Below are 24,092 nucleotides of genomic sequence, written 5' to 3' on the forward strand. Positions count from 1 at the left end.
ATTAATTTCCCACTGAGGTGCCTCAATTGGCAACAGGGTGGGAAAGCCATCCACAAGCCTTGGCAGAGGCAAAAAGGTTGCGGGGCCCTCACCTGGCACCCTCCCGCCCAATCAAATGCTTCCCGAATCCAATCTTGCCTCGGGGAAGTGTTTCAATGGCTTGAACCTTATGCAATGGTAGCCTATTCAGGCCTATATTCATCACCATTATCAAGTGAGACAAAAAGTCCTGAATTTAACTCAGTAATGAAGTAAGGTTGCTGCATGAGACATGCTGATTTTAGAATGACCCTTCAATGGGTCATTTCCACTGCATCATTATCTGAATTCTGTTATAATTTCTCTCATTGAACTTTTAAGTTGTTCATTGTGTTTAAGGTTCTTTATCTTTCTTACATATCTACAAGAGTCTTAACAACTGCCTACACGCCCTTATTTCGTGTGTCACACTTCTACAAAGCAGAAGCCATATGTCAACATGTCACAATGGACAAACCCATGTGAACACTTATGTTTGGAAAACACATCATTAACATTTCACCGCCACACTTTTTTCATGTATCACATCTGAATTTTCTTCCATTTTTTCATTAAGCAAAATCCGTAATGTTCAAAAAAGCTTACAAAAGTGCAAAAATTACATATATCATAATTACAATAGCATGTTTTATCCAGTAAGCTGACTTTTGTGCCTTTTAATACCTTCATTAATGTTTCTAATTCATGGCCCTAACCTCTCCCAAAAGCCTAGACTCGGGGGACTTGATGTTTTAGCCAGAGTGACCACTCTGTTTCCTGTTGTCTGAATGTGTACAGTGTGCATGAGTTTCTTAGGCTGCACCACTAGCTTCTCTCTCACTTTCCAACAAAGCCTATTTGTTCTTTTTTTCAACATTATTGGGAGAAACGCGAGAGACTGGCTCTATTGAGGTAAAATGTATCCTTTCCAAAAGCAAAATGCTGCACAAGCTGGAAATCTGAAATGAAAACAGAAAGTGCTGAAAATATTCAGCAGATCTGGCAAAAGCTATGGAGAAAGAAACGGAGTTAACATTTTCAGGTTGATGAGCATTCACCAGAACTGAGCAAAGTTAGGTTTTAAGCAGCCAAAATGGGGAAGGGTGGGAAAATAACCAAAAGAAAGGACTCTAATATGGTGGAAGACAGGAAAGATTAAATGACATAAGGGCTTGGTGATCCAAAACCAAAGGGAGTGGGAATGGGCCAAGTAAAGAAACAAAAGATGTGTCTAGAAGAGGTATAAGTGGCAGAAGTATGAAGAGCTGCCACCTGACTGCAAAAACAAGTGAAAAAGAAGAGTAAGTCCAAAACATATAAAGGAAAGGAAACAGAATAGGGGCAGAGATTATGTGCTGAAATTGTTGAACTCAGTGTTGAGTTCGGAATGCTGTAAAATGTCTATCTAAAGCTGTTCCCCGAGCTTGCATTGAGCTTCACTGGAACATTGCAGTAGGCTGAACATTGATAGGTGAGACTAAGGTGGGGAATTAAAATGACAGGTCTCCGGAAGCCCAGGGTCATAGTTGCAGGAGACTGAACGGTGATGTTTCGCTAGGCAGTCACCCAACCTGTGTTTGATCTCTCCACTGTAGAGCAGACTGCATTGTGAGCAGCAAATACATGATACTAAATTGAAAGAAGTAAAAATAAATTGCTGTTTCATCCAGATGGACTGTTTATGGCTTTGGACAGTGAGGAGAAAGGAAGTAAAAGGGCAGGTGTTGCATCTCCTGTGCTGTGGGAAGGGGACAGGGTATTGCAGATGATTGAGATATTATGGATGGAACACTCTCTTCAGAGTGCTGAAGAGGAAGGGAGGGGCAGATGTGTTTGGTGGTGGTACCATACTGGAGGGGACAGAAATTGCAGAGGATGATCCGTTGAAAACAGCAGCTGTTGGGTTGGAAGGTGAGGACAAGGGGAACCCTATCGTGTCTCTGGGAGGGAGGGGAAAGGGTGAGAGCAGCAATGTGTGAAAGAGGACACACATAGTTGAGGACCCTGTCAATCAGGGTGGGAGCGTGGGGTGTTTGAGAAAAAAGGAAGATTGTCTGAAGTGCTGGTATGGGATTATCAGAATAGGTACGATTGAGATGGAGAAACTGAGGGAAAGGAATGGAATCCTAAAAGGAAGCAGGGTGAATGTAGTAAAGGTACCTGTAGGAGTCAGTGACCTTATTATGAATATTTGTTGATAATCTATCTCCAGAAATAGAGACAAAGAAATAGAAGCAGGGAAGAGTCAGAGATGGATCATGTGAAGGTGAGACAAGGGTGGAACTTGGAAGCAAAGTTGAAGTTTTCCAGTTCAGGGTAAGAGCAGAAACAGCACTGATACAGTCATTAATGTACCGGAAAAAAGATGTGTGCAAGAGGGACCCGAGTAGGACTGGAACAATGTTCCACATATCCCACAAAAATGCTAGGACCCATGCAGATACCCATAGCTATATCTTTTATTTGGAGGAAGTGAGTTGAATTAAAGGAGAAGTTGTTCACTCTGAGCAGAAGTTCAACCATGTGGAGGAGCGGGGTGGTAAATGGATACTGTTTGGACCTCTATTCAAGAAAGAAGTGGAGAACCTTAAGACCATCCTGCTGGGGATAGAGGTTTAGAGAGATTGGACATCCGTGGTGAGGGTGAACTGGTTAGGGGCTGGAAATTGGAAACTGTTAAAGTTGGGGTACTGTGACGATGGAGGGTGTGGAGGGAAGATCTCCAGAGGAACTGAGGTCAATGACAGTCTGGAAACAATGGCTTGATATTCAGTGATAGGGTCATGTCCAGTGGGTGGTAGGAACAAGTGTGAGAGAGTTGGCATTTGGTCTCTGCTAGGTAGAGGTCACTTCATCAGACAACAGCAGCACCACCCTTGTCAACAAGTTTGATGATGAGGTTAGGGTTAGGGTTGGACCTGAGGAAATGGAGTGCAGCAAGTTCAGAGGGAGACAGGTTAAAGTGAGTGAGGGGACCAGAGAAGTTGAGATGACGGATGTCACACAGGCAGTTCTCAATGGAAAGATCAAGAGGAGGGGTAAGAGGCCAGAGGGAGGAGTCCAGGCGGAGGGACAATAATGGAGATGGGTAAAGGGGGCTGTTGCGCATAGGGGAGGACACCTGGTCAGTGGATTTGGAGGCAGAGGCAATGGAATAAGAGCTCAATACGCCGTCAAGTTTGAAATTGACTGAGGTGGGGACATAAAGGGAAATTTATTCTATTTTTTAAGCAGAGTTTGGCTGTGCATGTTTGTGCGAGTGAGAGAGAATCACAGAATTGTCACGGTGTAGAAGGAGGCCATTCGGCCCTTCGTGTCTGCACCAGCTCTCTGAGCATTTGAATTTAGTACCAATCTCCTGCCTTTCCCCCATAATCCTGCATGTTGTTTCTATTTAGATAATCATCCAATGCCCTCTTGAAGGCATCAGTTGAACCTGCCTCCACCACACTTCCATGCAGTGCATTCCAAACCCTAACTACTCACTGTGTGAAAAAGTTTTTTCTCACCTCGCATTTGCTTCTTTTGCAAAACATCTTCAAACTGTGCCCTCTAGTTCTCGATCCATTTACGAGCGGGAACAGTTTCTCTCTATCGACTTAGTCCAGGCCCGTCATTATTTTGAAAACTTCTATTAAGAAAGAGACTACATGCACTACACCACATGGACTGCAGCAGTTCAAGAAGACAGGTTACCACCACCTTCTCAAGGGCAACTAGGGATGGGCAATAAATGCTGGCCCAGCCAGCGAAGCCCACATCCCATGAATGAATAAAAAAAAGATGTGACCAGCCTGTTTGCAATCATTTTGCTGCTTTTGATGGCCACTGTCTAAAACCATTTAAAAGTTCAGAAAGCCTATTAACTGAATGCGTGTGTGTGTGTCTGTCTATGAGAGAGAGACAATCTAATTCCTCATTCTTATTTCTTACCTTGATTCCTCTTTCAAAAAGAACAGCAAACAAAAAGTCTCTAATTAACAGCTGTTTTTATGATCATAAAATGTAAACTTTCCAATAATTATATCTGTGAGATACGGAGAGGGAAAGACAGATGGGCAATGTCTTTTCTCATCTTAAATTGAGTCTTTAAAATAAATAATTAACTTAATGAATATTGAAACCAAACAAAAGCAGTAATTGTCATCTGTATTTTGCTGATCATAACTAAATGTTTACAATTTCTAAGAGCTGCGTCGCAGGGGAGAGAGTGAGAAATTGAGAAAGATATTCAGGGTTAGTCATAAAACATTAATTTCAATATTTACAGAAAATGCTTATAAAGCTACAAACCAGTAGTCTTGGTCTTACCATAGTTCTACCATATCCTAGGACTAACCCCGCCCCTAGTGTTGCATAGGCCATGAATTGCTACCAAAGTGCAGGATTGTCCTTTATTGCACCCCCATTAAATCCACTCCCTGTCACTGGTATATATATATATTATAGTATTCATTGACTAATGAATAGAATCATGGAATTAAATTCCCAAAGTGCTGGATAAATCTCTGAATAGCATTTAATAAAAATAGAATGTGATTTATTCAGTCACTGTAAATCAGTGACACTGTTATAATTTGCTATGCTTGGCATAAACACCTCTAAAGCTATAAGACTCATTGTGATTAGCACCTCAGCTAGATTTACTGGGTGTATTTACTGTAGGCCTGTTATACTTCACAAATCACACTTCAGAATTTGAAATGCATAAAAAGAGGGGGAAAAGGACAATTGTTTCATGCTGGATCCTTCTGACTGGAAATTTGTCATACATTTTCTAATCTGCAAAGATCCTTCACCAGTAATAAATATCCTCTGATTTACTTTAGGATTTAAACTGATTGTACTTTGCTGGCCTAAAGACACAGGTAAAGCTAAACATAACTCCACTTTGGGCAGCACAATATGAATGCCGTGTGGTATAATGCTGCTAATTATGAAATGCAATATATTTAAAGTTAACATGAAGATGAGAGATAACCATAAGAGATCTGCTTATATTAATGAAAATATAAAACCCACTTTTGCTTGCACTTGATTTTCCTCAAACATATATCTTCAGAATCACTGCCCCAAACACCACCCACCCCGCCACACCCCCCACCAATATAGGTTAACGTAACTCATGGTTTGTTGTTGATTAATACAGACCTGAAGGCCTGCATACTAGTTTCTGGCCTGGGCTTGGTTATATTGACCTCAGCTATGACAGTCATAGGTGCAGTACAGATGGGGCTTGGGGCACTGCAGTCGGTCTCAGTTCTCTGAACCAGTGAGTGTAAACATTAGACCAGCTTCTCTCTCCTGATACCTATCCAATGACTGTTGTTGGAAAGTGTGAATGTGGGTGACAGGTAAGGACAGCAGTGAGTTCAACTTTGCTGAATACCCCACCTCTCTCCCCCTTGTATGTTAGAATAGTTTGCTGATAGGTTTAATAAAACTAAAGAAAAGTGGCAATTTGATGAGATGCCAGAGGATTGCCGGTGGCATCTTATCCATGCCCTAGCAATTGCCAGTGTCTTCAATTTTAATAATACTGGGATAAGTCTGTTACAAGAATTGATTTTGTTTTTGTTTTGTTCATACTTACAACCTGTACTTTGTGGTAAAACCTAAAAAATATTTTGAATAATGAACAGATGATAAAAGGTACCAAGGAAGAACATTGTAGTAATGGCATAAATTAGTTCAAGGGGCTAGAATCATAGAAGCAGAGGAGGCCATTTGGCTTGTCATGTCTGTACTGGCTTGCTGCAAGAGCAACTCACCTATTCCCACTCCCCTCCCTTTTCCCCATAGCTCTGCATATTTGTTTCTGGAGAAAGAGGAAGACAAATGGTACGGAAGTGAGACTGAGATCAGTCAAAAGAAAGCTTTGGATTTGTTGGATTGAATTACCTTTTGTTTATAAAATTTCACAGATTTTTGTGTTCCATCACTCTCAAAACACGGCTACTAACTGCCATTTTAACTATTAGTGCACATATGACAGCCTTTCTACCAATCTTATTTGACGATTCAGCCCAAAATTTACTTCTTCATAATTATAGTACTATGTACAGTTTCAGGGAGCAAACAGAAAAAACGTTTAGATATAAATTGCATTTGAGTGATTTGTGCTCCTGTAAACTGAAATCCTTTTGCTCAATCTCTTTGTTCCTTTATAGTTCCTAGTCTCTTGTCATTAATAACATTTTCTGATTTGTCGTCCATGTGGATGGCCTCACACTGAACTCCCATCTGCCAAAGTTTTGCCCACTCACTTAATCTGCCTATGCCCCTTTGTAACTTCTTGCTCGACCTGATGTGCTGGGTTAGTAGGGTGTGAGGAGGTTTGTGTTGAGCATAAACAGTGGCATAGACCCTTTGGGATGAATGGTTTGTTTCTGTGCTGCAAATTCTATTTAATAATATTGGCCATCGGCTAGGGGGACAACACCTTTTTTTCCCATTTTCCCCTTTTTTCTAGGTTCTACCTCAACAAAGCATTAAATCTAAATTGTCAATAATCACCTTTTCTGATCTCCATTATGAGCTGGAGCTCAATCTTTGTTCCAACTTTGCAGCCTCTATCCCAACACAGTGACCAATTTGTATTTCCAAGTTCTGAAAGCAAAGTTAGGATATAAATATAACCGCATGCTTTTAGGGTGAATAAGGTGTCAATAAAATGTCTTCATGATCCTTGAAATAAAGTCTTAAATATTCATTTAGAAGTTGAACGCTGAATGCCTGGACAATTTAATCGGAAGGCTACTCTATTTAGCACAGTTGTAGCAAAAGCTGATTTTCCCACAATTCAGAATCCTGTCTGCTGTAATTATTTGTGACACAACAACAGCTACTGCAAAAAGCAAATCATGAATGAAGCCTTGTTGCCATTGAAGGTGAACAGTTGAAATCTTATATAGTTAAAGTAACAGAAACATGTCCTTCACTGCTATTTGAGAAATGCTATAGCCACTGATATGTGAAATCTGGAATCTAACATACAGCCAGGAATCTGCATGTTTTATGTCTTTTCTTTGTGTAAATGCCAACATTTTAATATTTTAGGAAAATTCTGATAAAGACAATGTGAAATGGCCCAATCATAGGTTTTTGGACCAGGAAAAACAATAGAAAAAAACTAATGGTTTTGATTTATTTATTGGACACTGTAATGATATTAAGTTATTTTTGTTTTGGCGCACTGGAACAAAAATGTACAACCTCAGTTTTGTAGTTGTGTATTCATTTTTTCATGACAAATGAAAACATTGTAGGGCACTAATTGGTGATTTCAACACTAATGAGCAAGCTCCACTGCACAATATTTTGGTCAGTTTATAGTAGTGTGACAGAGACTGTACAAGACAATAACATTGGTCATTTGTGGTGAAAGTATATTGTCTATTATTGGCCCTCGACTGTAACAGTTACTGCAGTATTTATTTATTTATCTATTTGAAATAATTGGATTATTATCATAAACTTGCCAAATACATCAAGTAAATGGAAGGATGATATCTAATGATCTTCTCTGAATGTGAGTAATGTGCCTTTGAAGGCTACTACTCGCCGCAATAAAGCTCATCATGAAGACATTGAAACTCTTTACTGAGTAAATGAACAAGCAGTGTTCAATGCCAAAGACTCCCAGAGGCTCAAGATAGCCAAGGAATGAAGTGTTGCACTGGAGTAATTTGACCTTTTTAACAAGTTAAATCATTTCACAACCAAGTACATGGACAACATATAAGTGTGAGTCTATGTTAGAAAGAAATGTGGTGGTTTTATTTGCACCTTCTAATAAAAATGTACTGGTTATACTGTCACACAATCTTTGAAACTAGACTATCCTTGCCTCAGCATTTGGCTTTGAAAGATGAATCTTATATATTGGAACATTAGGCAACAAAAGGGCATGGGGTTGGAGTTGCTATATTTTGCTAAGACTTAAACCTTAAGGTAGACTTGAGTTGTTATTTGCTGTTGATGGTAAACCATTGAAAATCAAATTAACCTTAACTGATAGTGTCTTCAAATCATAAAACACAAGTGAAAAAAACAAGCTCCATTTTAAAATTATGATTTTGGTATTTAATTTAACTTTTGGCAAAACCCCAGATGCAGCTAGATTATATGGTTCAAAATTGGGCAGGTGAATACCTGGCATTGGTATAATCGCAAATTCAGAGTGATAAAGTGATTAATTTTGCATGATTAAATCTAATGATCAATGTGTTTCCTGCAGTGTTGGACGATCTGATCTAAAACAAAGGAACTATGCAATTGCAAGGAAATATAGCCAAAAGAAAGTTTATCGAAAGGGGAAAACAAAAAAATAAAAGATTTCTAAATTAGCAATAATTTGTGTCTTTTATTTGAATGTAATTTTAAATCTTGGTGCGAACCCTTCCTCACATGGGTGAGTGCTGGGAAGCCTTACATTGGTTCTGATTTTGAGGCCATGAAGGGAGATCGCTGAGATTTTAAATGTACTTTGTGTGACTGCAGGAAGAATGGAAAGACAAATGGCTACTGATGCTGTGGTAGAGTGCCTTCTCAAAGGGGATTCGAAGAAATTCCAGAAAAAAGTCAATCATCTAAAGGATCCAGAGGCGCAGCTACCCCGTTCATGTTGACCAGGCTGTTGGTGAAGATGCAATCTGTGATCAGTTGGCAGAATATTGTAAAACTACTTAAGGGTGTTCCAAAGAACAAGTACAAAGAAAATTCATGTGAGTCCAGCAGTGATTGGTTTTGTGATCTATCTGGCAGCCATGTAACAATGATTGACGCTCATGACTTTCTTTCTGTCTTTCTACTGCTAAAGGTCCAGAAGGAATGACCAAGTAAACATTTTTATTTTTTTAAAAATTAGTTTTTTATGGTCAGCAACGTGAGGTAAACTTCTCTATTTTTGACATCCGTTAGACATTAAGCAAAACCGAATGCAGAGTAAAACTTCATTTACTCTATCCCAACTGAGTATTTGATCCCTACCACCACACCCACCCCATTTAATTCCCTGCCAGTCCTCAGACAAATACCTCTACTACAACATTGTGAATATTTTCATTTTCCAAACCGGACGCTTTTGTGATTTCTCTGACTGATGGTAGCAATGATGTGCCCATTTGTTTTATGAGGATATACCCACTAAGACCTAGGTTGTGATTGCCCGAAACTCCTTTAGGATCCTGACAATTAGCTCTGAGTTAAAACTACCATGTCTTAGTTGGATTTTAATTCATGCTCTGATCTCTGATATTTGATTGCACCACCAAATCCCCTTGGCAAAATATAGAAGATAAACAATGTTGCTATATGTGTTCAAACAATGGAGATTTTAATTGCACCAGATGTTAAGAAAGTCAGCCAGCTTGTTAAGTATATGGCACTTTGTGCCCAATTGCTGTTATGACACTTACTTTTCAACAAAAAAACCCCTTGCACTATTTATTTTAATAAAGTGCCAAAAGTTGTGAAGTATGCAGTGTTTCTGTTCAGTTTTGACAAATAACTTAGCACTTACTAGGAATTTGCACTATAGGAAATGTCCAGTTAGCTCCCAGTTCAATGAAGCTTGTTTACAATCTACAAATAATATAGTAAATGCTACAATGTTTGCTCATTTTTTTTAACCTTCTGTTCTGAAGGTGGCGGTGTACTTTGGGGTACAGTTCTATTGGCATGGCAGATTTCAATAGTTTACTCATTCTTCATGCATAAAAGTTGCTGTCATCTGACTATCCAACTGTTGGACAACATATACGATTCTGATTTTATGTTATTTGCCATCCACTTGTGCATATGCCAGCTATCATTGTTAAATCACGATCAGGGCCCTGAACTCTCACTCATCTTTCCACTCAGGAAGTCTGAGGCCAATTATTGCGCTTGCCACTGTGTTGACTGAGATTTGAACCCTGAGCACAGACCAAGAGATTCAACCTTGAACCTTACTGATTCATTGGAATTGATAGTAACCATCCTACGATAGGTGGGAGAGAGTCTGCAGGGGAGGGGGTAGGGGGGCGGGGGGCATAGGGGAAGGTTGTTCAAATTTAAAATCTGAGAAATGAGATTGAATCTGTAGCATTTTTGCATCATTGGGTTGCAAGGCATCCCTCTCTCCTGCTTTCACATTATAATATTTGTGAGGCTGCCACAGCACAGTCGAGCACAATAGAAATGGAGGCTGTCAGATCAAGCAAGTGCTTTTTATAGTGCCGCTTGTGAGAAGAATGAATTCTGGCCTCTCAAGCAAACATTCTGGTGATCTGGGCCTCTCCTCACTGGAGTGATCGACCAACTCAATCGACCAAGCGGCCATCTTTTCCTCCCTCTGGATGGCCACGCTGGAACTCTCACACCAACCATAGATCTTTCCTGGTTGCTGGAGACCATTGCCAACGGCTGTCTTGTGTTGGCCTTTCCACCCAGCAGTAGGCCAGTCTGTCTACCTGGTCAACTGCCATGTGGGCTCACAATACAGAAGTGATAACGAGATCCTGCTATTAAATTCAGCAGGAGATCCATGTCTCCTTGATTCCCGAGAGTTCCCACCACCTCCTCCACACTGCAAACATGATCCCACTCCCTCTCTTAAATATCAGGTGTCAGGACCTTTGTCTCAGTACGCAAAGGAAGGAAAGAAAAGCTTGCATGTATGTACCACCTTCCACAACCTCAGTGCTTTACAGCTACTAGAGTTCTTTTGGTGTGTAATGACTATTCTGTTTTAGTGATGTTGATTGAAGGATATTAGCCAGGGAAGCTTTTCTTCAAAATTGTGCCATCAGATCTTATATGTCCACTTGAGAAGGGGCCTCGGTTTAATGAATTATCCAAAAGATGGCGCCTCCCAGTGTGCAGCACTGGAGTGTCTGCCTAGATATTGCCCACATCACTTGAGTTAGAACCAATTGCACTAAGAAGCGAGTGCTACCACAGAGCCACGATTGACATCTGCCATCGGGGTAGCCCCGGTCACAAATGTATTAAATTTAATACTAGGGATTGGAGCTTTTATCTAGTAAACCATCAATGAGACAGAACAGACCATGGACAGGTGTAGGCTATTCAATCCTTTGAGCCTGTTCTGCATTTAATTAGATCATAGCTTGCCTAGCTACTGTAACCCTTAACATCCTGACCAAACAAAAATCTATTAATCTCAGTTTTGAAATTTTCAGTTGAACTAGCCTCAACAGCTTTTTGAGTGAGAGAGATCCAGATTTTCACTACATCAATGGTTCGCCTCTGCTGCAGAGCTCAATGGTCCTATCTTCTCTTGGTTTCACTCCTATATGGCTTTTCTTCTGAGCAGTGCACTGTAACCTCTAAAATTGCCAAAATACCTATCCTATCCCCACTCTTGCTCTTCAACTACTTAATCTGCAAACATAATTTCCCTATGTTCCTATTGGGGATAGCTTGGGGAAAAGGCATTGAAGTGGATGATCAACCATAATCGTATTGAATGGCGGAGCAGGCTCAATGGGCTGAATGGCCTACTTCTGCTCCTATGTTCCTATATTCCTATGGGGTCAGCAATCTATTGATTGCCAGGATTATGTGACAACATTGAGCTCCATCTCTCCACCATCTCTCTTCTTCCTCTTTGTTGTCCCACTGCTTGTCTGACATCTGGTCCTGGTTGAGCATCAATGTACTCCAATTAAATGGAAATAATGAAGCCACTGGCTTCACCCCTGGCATACCCTCACCATTGATTCCATCCCATTCCTCAGCACTGTCTCAGGCTGAACCAGACCAGGAGTACAGACACCCACAGTGCGGTTAACATTTTGACCTAGTGACGGTACAGGAGTGGCCATATAGTTTCAAGTCAGGAAGTTATTTCTTCTTTGCCTCAAAGACTCCCCTCTTCCACCTCCATAATATTGCACATTTCTGCCCCTGCTCAGCTGCAATTGCTACAAAAATCCTTATCCATGTCTTTGCCACCTCCAGAGCAGCACCCGCTCTACCCCAACCCCCATCCTCTCTTCTCTATAAACTCATCTGCAAGCTCATCTAAAGCTCTGATGCCATATCCTATTCCACACCAAGTCCCACTCATCCATTATGCCAGTTCTTGTTGACCTACATTGGCACACTGGGGTCAGTTAGCTCAGTTGGCTGGACAGCTTGTTTGTGATGCAGAGTGATACCAAGAGCCATGGGTTCGATTCCTGTATTGGCTGAGGTCATCTATGCTGGCCCCTTGCCTGAAATATGGTGACTGTTAGGTTTGTCTCACTCTAATGAGAGAGCAGCCTATGGTCCTCTGGGACTACGGCAACTTTCACTTTCACGTTGGTATACAATCCCCCAACATTTCAAATTCTCATCCTCATGCCTAAATCTCCTTTTAACTATGCTTCTTCCCTTCTTTGAAATCTCCTCTTGCCTGAATTAACAGTTCCTCACCCTCCACCCCACCTTGTCCTCTGTCATTTAAGCCCCACCCTCTGGAATTTCATCCCTAAACTCCTCCCCATGTCCACCTTCATAACCCCTTTTAAATCCACCTCTTTGCCCAAGCAATTAGGCACACCCCTTTCAATCTTCTCCTTTAACTTGGCATCTAGATTTGTGTACTTCTCTGTGGAGCACCGTGGTTTTTTTTTATACATTAAAACACTGTATAAATGTAAGTTGTTGTAGTTGTTGATGGTGTTTAGAATTTAGGGCCAGGATTTTACGGCCCCTCCCACTCGGCAGGATATTACGGTCCCCCCAAACTGAATGGAGATTTAAATGGCTCGCCGCATCCGCCGGGGGGCAACATGCCACAGTGGGGCCATAAAAGCCTGGCCTAGAATTTATGTCTTCAAGAGAGTGTGTATATGCTTTTCCTTCTGTCTCTATCTCCTTGCAGATCCATATTGCTTTTCAGCTTATTTATGTAATCAATCTTCCAAGCATGCTGATGATATATTCAATCTTAAAAATAACACTCAGTCCATAAACAGTGGAGGAGTACATAATAAGCGAGAATATAAAGAGATTAGGAGAAAGTCAAAAACCCAATTAGGAACACAGACAGAAACTATGAAATTAAATTATCAAGGAATATAAAAGAAAATAGTAAAAGATTTTATAGGCACATCATTAAAAAAGGACGGCTGTGATGGGAATAGGATCATTAAGTGATAGACATATAATACCACAGATAATGACAAAGAGATGGCAGAAATATTAAATCATTATTTTGCTTCAATGTTTATCAGGAAGTTAGAACAGTTAGACATGACATTGAATGTTGAGATGGGCACTGAGATAAGTGAATTTATAATAGGATGTATTGAATAAACTAATCAAACTCAAAAGAGGATAAAGCCCCTGGTCCAAATGGATTACTTTCATGCGTTTTAAATAATCTAGGGAAGTGATAGCAGAGGCATTACTAAACATACTTAATACTTTGTTGGAAAATGGTGTAGTGCCAAAGGACTCGCGGTTAGCTAATGTATTCCTATATTTAAGAGGAGGTATAGAACATGCATGGGAAATTATAGACCAGTCAGCTTAACGTTGGTGGGAGGAAAAATAATGGAATCCCTATGAAAGGAGAGAATAGAGGAGCATCTGGAAATGAGGAATATAATGAAAAATCAGAATGAATTTCAAAACAGAAAATCTTGCTTGACCAATCGTATGAAATTTTGTGAGGGGTGACAGAGTGAGTAGACAATGGCAATGTAGTAAATCTAATTTATCTAAATATTTGAAGGACCTTTGATACGGCGCCCCAATAAGATCAAAGAATGTGGAGCCAGTGGGCAAGCGACAGAATGGATTGCTAGCTGGCTTCAAGACAGAAAGCAGAGAGAGGGAGTAAAGGGTAATTATTCAGAGTGACAGAAGGTGGGAAGTCGTAATCCATAAGGATCAGTGCTGAGACCATGGCTATTCACAATGTACATTAATGATTTGGACTTATGAATCAAAACCACAATTTCTAACTTTGTGGATGACAGCAAATTTTGGGGGGGACTGGGGGCAGGGAATAGCGAGCAGGACTGAAGCAAATTAGGGGAAGACATCAATAAACTTGCAGGATGGGCAAATAATTGGCAAATGAAGCTCAACATAGATAAATGTGAGGTAGTACATTTTGGTAGGAGGGATGGGGGTCACTTATTACTTGCAAAGTGCAAGTTAGATGGGGTAGAGGAACAAAGGGAACTTGAAGTACAAATACACCAATCCCGAAAAGCTAGCCAAGCACTGGCTTTATTTCTAGAGGGATAGAGTTGAAAAGTAGGGAAGTTATGCTAAACCTGTGTCGAACTTTGGTTAGGCCACACTTGGATTACTGGGTGCAGTTCTGGTCACCATATTATAAAACAATAAAGAAACACTGGAGAGGGTGCAGAGAAGATTTACTAGGATGCGACCAGAGATGCGCGGGTGTACATATCAGGAAAGGATTGACAGGCTGGATCTCTCCTCTCTTGAAAAAAGAGACTGAGGGGTGACCTAACAGACATCTTTAAAATTATGAAAGGTTATGATAGAGTGGATACAGAGAGAATGTTTCCTCCTGTGGAATAGACCATAACTAGAGACCATCAATGTAAAATAGCCATCAAGAAATCCAACAGGGAATTCAGAAGAAACTTCTTTACCCAACGAGTGGTAAGAAAGTGGAATCTGCTACCACAGGGAACAGTTTAGATGCATTTAAAAGCAAATGAGGGAGGGTTGCAATGGTAGATTTAGGTGAATAAAGATGGGAGGAGGCTCAAGTAGAGCATAAATGCTGGAGTGCACTTGTCAGGCTGAATGATCTGTTTTAGTGCCATGTATTTAATGAATGCTGTTCCACACACTTGTTATTTAAGAATAAATTACATTTGAGAACCCATATGCTGAAAAGTTTGTGAATAACAATTCAATGATATCTCTGTGAAATTACTGAAATGTCTACTTAAAATAAGTTATTTCTAAATATTAATGGTATAACAATGGTATTGTATCTACAGATGCATCTTTATCCTACTAACTACATTATTGAAAGAAGCATTGCAGTTTACTTCCTAATTTTTCTTGCTTATGCCTCAGCAAACTGAGATTTTCCATTTAATTCAGGAGATTCAGGTATATCCGATTTACAGTTTACGTGAGGCAAGTGAACGTCAGTATCTCTTTTGCTCTCAACCCACATGTGGACAATTGGTGGACAATTGGTGGTGCTGAGTATTGTAATGTACTGAATCAATTAGTCAACAGCTTCAACTGCAAAATTGGCGCACTTTTTTCTTTGCTCCCTATACAAGAGTTCAAAATCTGTGAGGATTTTACACAAGCAGAATTTTAATTACGTGTCAGGAAAGGAGGTTTCATGGTTTGTGTTACCTCATCAAACTCCAAGTGCCTCTAATCCTACTTCTTCCTGTGAATCTTCACTTGTCCACCCCCATTTAACTCTGCTCTCCTCCTCCTTCATTACACCCTCCTTCAGTCCCTTAACTCTCTCCAACCACGATGTCCCCATGTTAATTTGTTCTTTGTGTTTCCTATTTCCTTTCCAAATCTACTGTATATGTCTCCAATTCCTCGAACTTGCCCAGTATTTCATTACTATTTCTCAAAAACCTAGGAGAAGGAGCAGCAGTCGTAGTGGGGGACTGAGAAGTGTAAAAGAAGGGACAGATCAAGAAGCAGTGATTGATTGACATCAGAATTTGGATATATTTCAAGAGTGGGAGTCTTTAGATCCATGGAAACAGTCAATGACAGTGCCAATGTAATGAGTATGATTTTAACACCATCAGAAGACAGCTTGTGATGTGTAAGCATGTAGGATGGCGTGTTTGGAGTTTTGGACAAAAAACGAATGGACCAGTGACAAATTCAATAAAATAAAAAACCTTGTGACATAGAGGGAGAAGTTAGAGAAGCTTTACCTGTCCTTTGGCCACGTCAAAAATGTGGCCAGTATTTCTCCGTTCCCAACCACCTCTTTTACGCACCATGTAGGAGAAAAAGATAAATCCAGAGATCTTATTGGGAAGTAAAGCTCTCCAGCTCACTCTGAAGCTGGATTGATTATCTAGAAATGTGGTGAAGTAATGAAAACAGAACAGAACCAGAATGATGGGAAAAGAGAATTGGAGAAAAGGGGAAATCAGAGAAAGCCCCCAGAAGCGTGTGGTTTATATTGAAAATTTTTTATACAGACATTGTTTTCCGTATCTCCTACCTCCTAACATGACTATTAAATATTAATGTCTATTTCGGCATCACTGTGTTTCAGCTATTTTCTTAGAAGAAAACGGCAGCAAGGAATTTCCAATACATTTTAGCATTCACATTTTAAATTTTAAAAAATTATCTTCCTCATCTTTTTCCTTGGCCAGAATTTTGATGTCAGTGTGCGAGGGCGGGCCTGACACGCCGACTTGTAAAATGATGTGCGGTGACATCGGGTATGTGTCCCGACGTCAGTGCGCGTCATTTAGATATTACATTAAATAAAAGAAATAAATAAATAAATTCTGATAAATTGACAAACATGTCCCAGCTCATGTGACACTGTTTAAATAATTTTTATCTGTCTTTATTAAAAAATTTCAATCTGAACTTAATCTCCCTGAGGCAGCTCTGTGCCTCAGGGAGATTCCTGCGCTCGTTCGCGCATGTGCAAAAGAGCGCAGGCCCCGACTCTCCCTCCTCCCCCCGCCTGCTCAGGTAGTTGGCCATGTGTCACGCTGGGTGGGCCTTAATTGGCCCACCCACGTAAAATGGCGATTCAGAGCCCAACATGGAGAAAATTCTCCCCCTTTGTTTTTTTTTTATTTCTATGCATACTTCTGTTTTTAAAGAATGAGAATAGTATTCAGTAGTCAGCTTGTCAGTTGCTAGCACTCCTGCCTTATGGGGCAGAAGATCATAGATTGAAGCTTTGCTTGAAGATTTCAGCAGATAGTCATGGCGCTTTCCATGATTTTGCAGCAGCAGCCAGATACATAACAATAGAACCATCGAGTGAGCCATGATTATACACCATGGAAGGTACAATTGCTTTGTTTTTGATAAACCTATGGAACATTTTTTTAAATGAAAAAATGCACATCCTCCATTCTCTTTTCTTCAAAGATGGGGCCACTTTAACAGCTGATTCAAAAGAGTGCAGTGCAAGGTACAATTTGCCTTGCTGTCAAGGAAGGGAATGGGGCAGAAAAGGTTCCTCATCCAGTTTGAAAGGATGGGATAGCCTGAAACCAAATTATGCACAGATAAGGATGATTTCTATTTAAAGCAAACAAAATACATGACAGCATGGCTTCAGCAGCAGCAGAATGGTCAGAGCAGAGATGGGTATTGCTGTGGAATGAAACCAAAAAAAGGAAGACTTACATTTATATAGGGCAGGATAGAATGTGGCTGACAAAGTGTTGGAGAGTTCAATTTGTGAAGGGTGAAAATTGTATGATGAAATCAAGGCTAACAATACTAAAGAAAATATGAGGACTATAGAATGGGCCATAGGAAGGTGAAGAGAGAGATGAGAACAGAAATGAGACGAAGATGCTCTAACCACAGATTGTCTTGGGGACTGGAGCATAGTGAAGCAGCATGTCAGTTCAAAGAGAGAGAGAGAGAGAGACAATAAGCCAGGTTATTGTCTGCCACTTGGTTGTTATATCTCTTCTATAGTAGAGTGCCCAAAAGCCTGCTGTAATTGTGACCAAAACATTGGGCAGAATTTTACAGCCCGTTTCGGCGGGGACGGGGCCGTAAAATGTGGCGAGACAATCTAAACTTCATTGACTTCAGCGGGAACATAAAATCCCGCTGCCGTAAAATTCTGCCCATTGTCTTTGGAGCAAAAATAAATATATAAATTTACCCAAGGCAATGCTTAGGCCGCATAGAGTAGACATTTGAGCACCTGACTATAGAGAGGATATTAAAGCCAGAAAAATTGTACACTGGATATTCACCGGGCTGATAGGATCGAGAGTCCCGCATGGCCTGTTGTCTGCCCGGTGCCAGGGTGAGGGACATCTCTGACCGGCTTGAAAGGATATTGGAGAGGGAGGGGGAGGATCCAGTTGTTGTGGTCCACGTCGGGACAATTAACATAGGTAAGACTAGGAAAGAGGACCTGTTTGGGGATTATCAGGAACTAGGAACTAAATTAAAGAACAGGTCCTCAAGGGTTATAATCTCTGGATTACTACCCGAGTCACATGCAAATTGGCATAGGGACGCGAGAATAAGGGAAGTAAACACGTGGCTAAAGGAGTGGTGCGGGAAAGAGGTGTTCCATTTCGTGGGGCACTGGCATCAGTATTGGAACAGGAGGGATCTGTACTGTTGGGACGGTCTCCACCTGAACCGATCTGGGACCAGTGTTCTAGCGAATAGGGTAAATAGGGTGGTCAACAGGACTTTAAACTAGAAATTGGGGGGGGGAGGGTAAAACTCCAAGAAGTATGACTAATGGGAAACAAAGCAGCAGGTTAGCGTGTGGGGGTGTGGATTCAACTTGATGGAAAATTATGAAAAAACTGAAAAGAGAGCACAGGAGAGGCTATTAAAGTCCCCAGAACACAAAATAGGACAGAGTGTTTGGAAAGGGCTAGGAATCTAACTTCAAGCACATCAGATAAAGGGACAACAATGAGAAAGGGGACGGGAAATACAGGACTGAAGGAGTTGTATCTGAATGCACGCAGTATACGAAATAAGGTAAATGAGCTTGTAGCGCAGATTGAAATTGGCAGGTATGATGTGGTGGGCATTACGGAGACATGGCTGCAAGGGGATTAGGACTGGGAGCTTAATATCCAAGGATATACATCCTATCGAAAAGATAGGCAGGTTGGCAGAGGGGGTGGGGTTGCTTTGTTAGTACGAAATGAAATTAAATCGATAGCAAGAAATGACGTAGGGTCAGATGATGTAGAATCTGTGTGGGTAGAGTTGAGGAACCGCAAAGGTAAAAAAACCATAATGGGAGTTATGTACAGGCCTCCGAACAGTGGTCAGGATGTGGGGCACAAGATACACCAGGAGATAGAAAAGGCGTGTAAGAAAGGCAAGGTTACAGTGATCATGGGGGATTTCAATATGCAGGTAGACTGGGAAAATCAGGTTGGTAGTGGATCCCAAGAAAAGGAATTTGTGGAATGTCTACGAGATGGCTTTTTGGAGCAGCTTGTGGTGGAGCCCACTAGGGAACAGGCAATTCTAGATTTAGTGATGTGTAATGAGGCAGATTTGATAAGGGAGCTTAAGGTGAAGGAACCCTTAGGAGGAAGTGACCATAATATGATAGAATTTACCCTGCAATTTGAGAGGAAAAAGCTGGAATCGGATGTAACGGTATTACAGTTGAATAAAGGCAACTACAGAGGCATGAGGGAGTTGCTGGCCAGAATTGACTGGGAGATGAGCCTAGCAGGAAAGACAGTGGAACAGCAATGGCAGGAGTTTCTGGGAGTAATTTTGGAGACACAGCAAAAATTCATCCCTAGGAAGAAGAAGCATTCTAAAGGGAGGACGAGGCAACCATGGCTGACAAGGGAAGTCAGGGACAGTGTAAAAGCTAAAGAGAAAGCATACAATGAGGCAAAGAGCAGTGGGAAACCAGGGGATTGGGAAGCCTACAAAGACCAACAGAGGACAACTAAAAAAGAAATAAGGAGGGAGAAGATTAAATGTGAGGGTAAACTAGCCAGTAATATAAAAGAAGATTGCAAGAGTTTTTTAGATATGTAAAGGGTAAGAGAGAGGCAAAAGTAGACATTGGGCCGTTGGAAAATGACGCTGGAGAAGTAGTAGTAGAGAACAAAGAAATGGCGGAGGAACCGAATAGGTACTTTGCATCAGTCTTCACGGTGGAAGATACGAGTAACATCCCCAAAGTTCAAGAGATTCGGGGGACAGAGGTGAGTATGGTGGCCATTACCAAGGAGAAGGTGCTAGGAAAACTGAAAGGTCTGAAGGTGGATAAATCACCTGGACCAGATGGATTACACCCCAGAGTTCTGAAGGAGATAGCTGAAGAGATAGTGGAGGCGTTCTTTCAGTGGTGATCTTTCAGGAATCACTGGAGTCAGGGAGGGTCCCAGAGGACTGGAAAATTGCTAATGTAACCCCCCTGTTTAAGAAGGGAGTGAGGTAAAATTGGGAAATTACAGGCCTATTGACCTGACCTCAGTCGTTGGTAAGATTTTAGAGTCCATTATTAAGGATGAGATTTCAGAATACTTGGAAGTACATGGTAAAATAGGGCAAAGTCAGCATGGTTTCGTCAAGGGGAGGTCATGCCTGACAAATCTGTTAGAATTCTTCGAGGAGGTAACGAGTAGGTTAGACAAAGGAGAGCCAATGGATGTTATCTACTTGGACTTCCAGAAGGCCTTTGACAAGGTGCCGCACAGGAGGCTGCTCAGTAAGCTAAGAGCCCATGGCGTTAGAGGCAAGGTACTAGCATGGATAGAAGATTGGCTGTCTGGCAGGAGGCAGAGAGTGGGGATAAGGGGGTCCTTCTCAGGATGGCGGTCGGTGACTATTGGAGTTCCGCAGGGGTCAGTGTTGGGACCACAACTTTTCACTTTATACATTAATGATCTAGATGAAGGAACTGAGGGCATCCTGGCTAAGTTTGCAGATGATACAAAGATAGGTGGAGGGGCAGGTAATATTGAGGAGGCAGGGAGGCTGCAGAAGGATTTGGACAGGTTAGGAGAATGGGCAAAGAAGTGGCAGATGGAATACAACGTGGGGAAGTGTGAGGTCATGCACTTTGGTAGGAAGAATAGAGGCATAGACTATTTTCTAAATGTGGAGAGAATTCAGAAATCTGGAGTGCAAAGGGACTTGGGAGTCCTAGTCCAGGATTCTCTTAAGGTTAACTTGCAGGTTGAGTCGGTAGTTAGGAAGGCAAATGCAATGTTGGCATTTATTTCGAGAGGACTAGAATGTAAAAGCAGGGATGTGCTGCTGAGGCTTTATAAGGCTCTGGTCAGACCACATTTAGAATATTGTGAGCAATTTTGGGCCCCGTATCTCAGGAAGGATGTTCTGGTCCTGGAGAGGGTCCAGAGGAGGTTCACGAGAATGATCCCAGGAATGAAAGGCTTAACATATGAGGAAAGTTTGAGGACTCTGGGTCTATACTCTATGGAGTTTAGAAGGATGAGGGGAGATATGATTGAAACTTACAGAATACTGAAAGGCCTGGATAGAGTGGACATGGGGAAGATGTTTCCATTAGTAGGAGAGACTAGGACCCGAGGGCACAGCCTCAGAGTAAAGGGAAGACCTTTTAGAACAGAGATGAGGAGAAACTTCTTTAGCCAGAGAGTGGTGAATCTATGGAATTCATTGCCACAGAAAGCTGTGGAGGCCAGGTCATTGAGTGTATTTAAGACCGAGATAGATAGGTTCTTGATTGGTATGGGGATCAAAGGTTACGGGGAGAAGGTAGGAGAATGGGGTTGAGAAACCTATCAGCCATGATTGAATGGCAGAGCAGACTCGATGGGCCTAATGACCTAATTTCTGTTCCTATGTCTTATGGTCTTATGGTCTTATCAGGAATCTGAAAATACAATTATGAGAGACTGGAGATAACGGGATTATTTGAATAGAACTCGAGAGAAGATTTAATGAAGGTTTTTTTTAATTTTGAAGGTTTTTGATGGGGTGACTGGAGAAAGAACTTCCACTGGGCGATAAGTATCAGTTTAAAATGAACATTGAGTGATAAAAAAGGTTTGGAATAAAATATTTACAGCAAGAGCTCTTGGAGCATGGAATGCTTTGACACAGGGAGTGTTTGAGTCAAAGAACATTGCATCTTTTGAATCAAAGTGGAGAAATATTTGAAGCAGAGGAATATTAAGGACTGCAGAGACATTGGGCAATTCATTTTGGATTGCACAGAGATGACAAAGTCATGAAGGGAAGAATAGCCCCCTTCTGAGCAGCAAACATCTACGGTTCAATATGGGATTAGGTGATCTTGGTGGTGGCTAAAATATGGGGCAGGATTTTTACCTTGTGGTGGGCAGGCCCAGGAGCAGTTGCGAAATCAACCATCACCCATGATTGAGCCCTGACCGCGATTTCACGCTGGCTGGTCAATTATTGGCCAGCCAGCGTGAATCGTCCGCTGCAACACTGAGCGCTGCCGGGGTGGTGCTGGAGGAGGTCGAGTGCAGAAGTTTGCGCATGCACGCGGGTGCGCGCATTGAAAGCTCCTTGAAGGCACAGAGCTGCCTCAGGGAGCTGAAAAATTTTAAAAACATAAATAAAGAATTTTAAAATGTTGAAACATGTCCCCTCATGCAGGGACATGTTATAAACGAGATTTAAACATTTTTATTTTATTTTTAAATCTTGTTGAAAATCTGATCCCGCCGTGGATGAGGTCTCATAAAAAATCCAAAGGCTGCTTGGCTGATTTGCCTGCCCGCCAACCGTAAGGTTGGATGGACAGAGAGAACTTGCATTTAATTATTACTTTAATGGCCTTAATAGGCCTGTTTTTGCCGGCGGGCTCACACCCACCCACTCAGTGAAAAATTCTAGCTGTGGGGTTTGATGGTCCAATTAGGCACTGAGAAGCGCACTATCATGTTCAAGCTATGTGAGCGGGCAGGGATAGGAATGATTTGAACAGGATTTCTTTAATGTGTTAATGCCTTGATGTTAGCTTAGCAGATAGCATAGAGCTGGTCAAGGAGTCAAGTGTAGGTGCAGAGAGGTAGATCGTTATGCCATACGTATGAAAAGTGACCTCATGCTTTAGAATTATTCCACCAAGTGACACCATGTAGATAAGGGAACATACAGGGCCAAGGTAGATTTTTGTCATGTACCTGAGATGAGAAAACATCACCCTCCTGTTCAGATTACCTCTCACTAGGTGATTACCCTACCTTCAATCACCCGCTCCTCTCCTGATCACCTTCACCACTCCAGGACCTAACTGAGAGACAGAAATTTATGTCTGCTTCACTGGTGAACAGCCTAATTTAACTGAAGCCCGAGGCCTAATATTAAGTGTGCTTCAGGCCTACCTGTTCCAAGCAGCAAGCTGACTCTGTACAATAGAGTGTAAAGCAATATTTGTAAATTGTATTAAAAAAATGGGAGTAAAGATGTACATTAGATTGATTCAGTTAGATGTATCGAGTGGAATTTTGTGGCATACAGGCAAATGTTCAAATTGCAACAACATTAAACCAACCCCCTGAGATTAGGTGGCCACTTCTGGTCACAGCATCTGCAAGAAAGGAAAGTCCTCATGCATTTACTTACCTTCCTCAACAACTGACTCAGTCAGCGCCCAGTAAACTGTTAATGCTAAAGCTCACATCAGAAATATCACATTTCAAGGTAACAGAATACTCATGTGTACCCTAAAGTACATATTTGACAGAGCAATATAAGAAGTATATCTTATAGGAGGGATGAGGCCTTACAGCTCCTCAAGCCTGCTTTACCATTCAATAAGATCATGGTTGATCTGGTCTTTGCCTCAACTCCATTTTGCTGCCTGTTCCCCTTAACCCATGACCCCCCCCCCTCCCCATAGTTCAAAAATCTGCCTATCTTAGCCTTGAATATACTCAATGGCTGAGTCTCCACAGCATTTTGAATTCCAAAAAACATTAAACACTATTTCCCTTTCATAAAATCATGTTGACTGTGCATTTATTGTATTCTGATTTTCTAAATGTTTTGCCACTGATTCCTTAATAATGAATTCCAGCATTTTCTCAATAACAGATGTTTGGCTAACTGGCCTATAGTTTCCTGCTTTCTGTCTTCCTCCTTCCTTAAATAGGGGCATTACATTTACCGCTTCCCAATCTGCTAGGACCTTTCCAGAATCTAGCGAATTTTGGAAGATTGCAATCAGATTTTGGTTCCATTAATTTTCCTGGTACTATTTCCCTAGTGATAGTGATTGTTTTAAGTTCCTCACTCCCACCCCCACTTTGCCCCTTGATTTTCTACTATTCTTGGGAGCTTTTAGTGCCTTGTACCATGAAGTCAGATACAAAATAATTATTCAAAGTCTCTGCCATTTCCCTGTTTCCCAT

At 41.3% G+C, this 24,092-nt stretch overlaps 1 protein-coding gene across 3 annotated transcripts in view; it reads left to right on the top strand.

The window, feature by feature from the left end:
- LOC144680659 (uncharacterized) overlaps nucleotides 1-24,092 on the top strand; it is a 256,221-nt gene that overhangs the window by 24,244 nt on the left and 207,885 nt on the right. For all 3 annotated transcript variants that reach the window (XR_013576597.1, XM_078541891.1, XM_078541890.1), the window contains exon 2: nucleotides 8,521-8,744. Coding sequence is in view for 2 of the 3 variants with exons in the window: in XM_078541891.1 (XP_078398017.1) it covers nucleotides 8,642-8,744 (103 nt within the window). In the remaining variant the exon portion in view is untranslated. The remainder of the gene's footprint in view (nucleotides 1-8,520; nucleotides 8,745-24,092) is intronic.

Source organism: Cetorhinus maximus, chromosome 5 (assembly GCF_964194155.1).
Source record: "Cetorhinus maximus chromosome 5, sCetMax3.hap1.1, whole genome shotgun sequence".
Taxonomy (NCBI): Eukaryota; Metazoa; Chordata; class Chondrichthyes; order Lamniformes; family Cetorhinidae; genus Cetorhinus; species Cetorhinus maximus.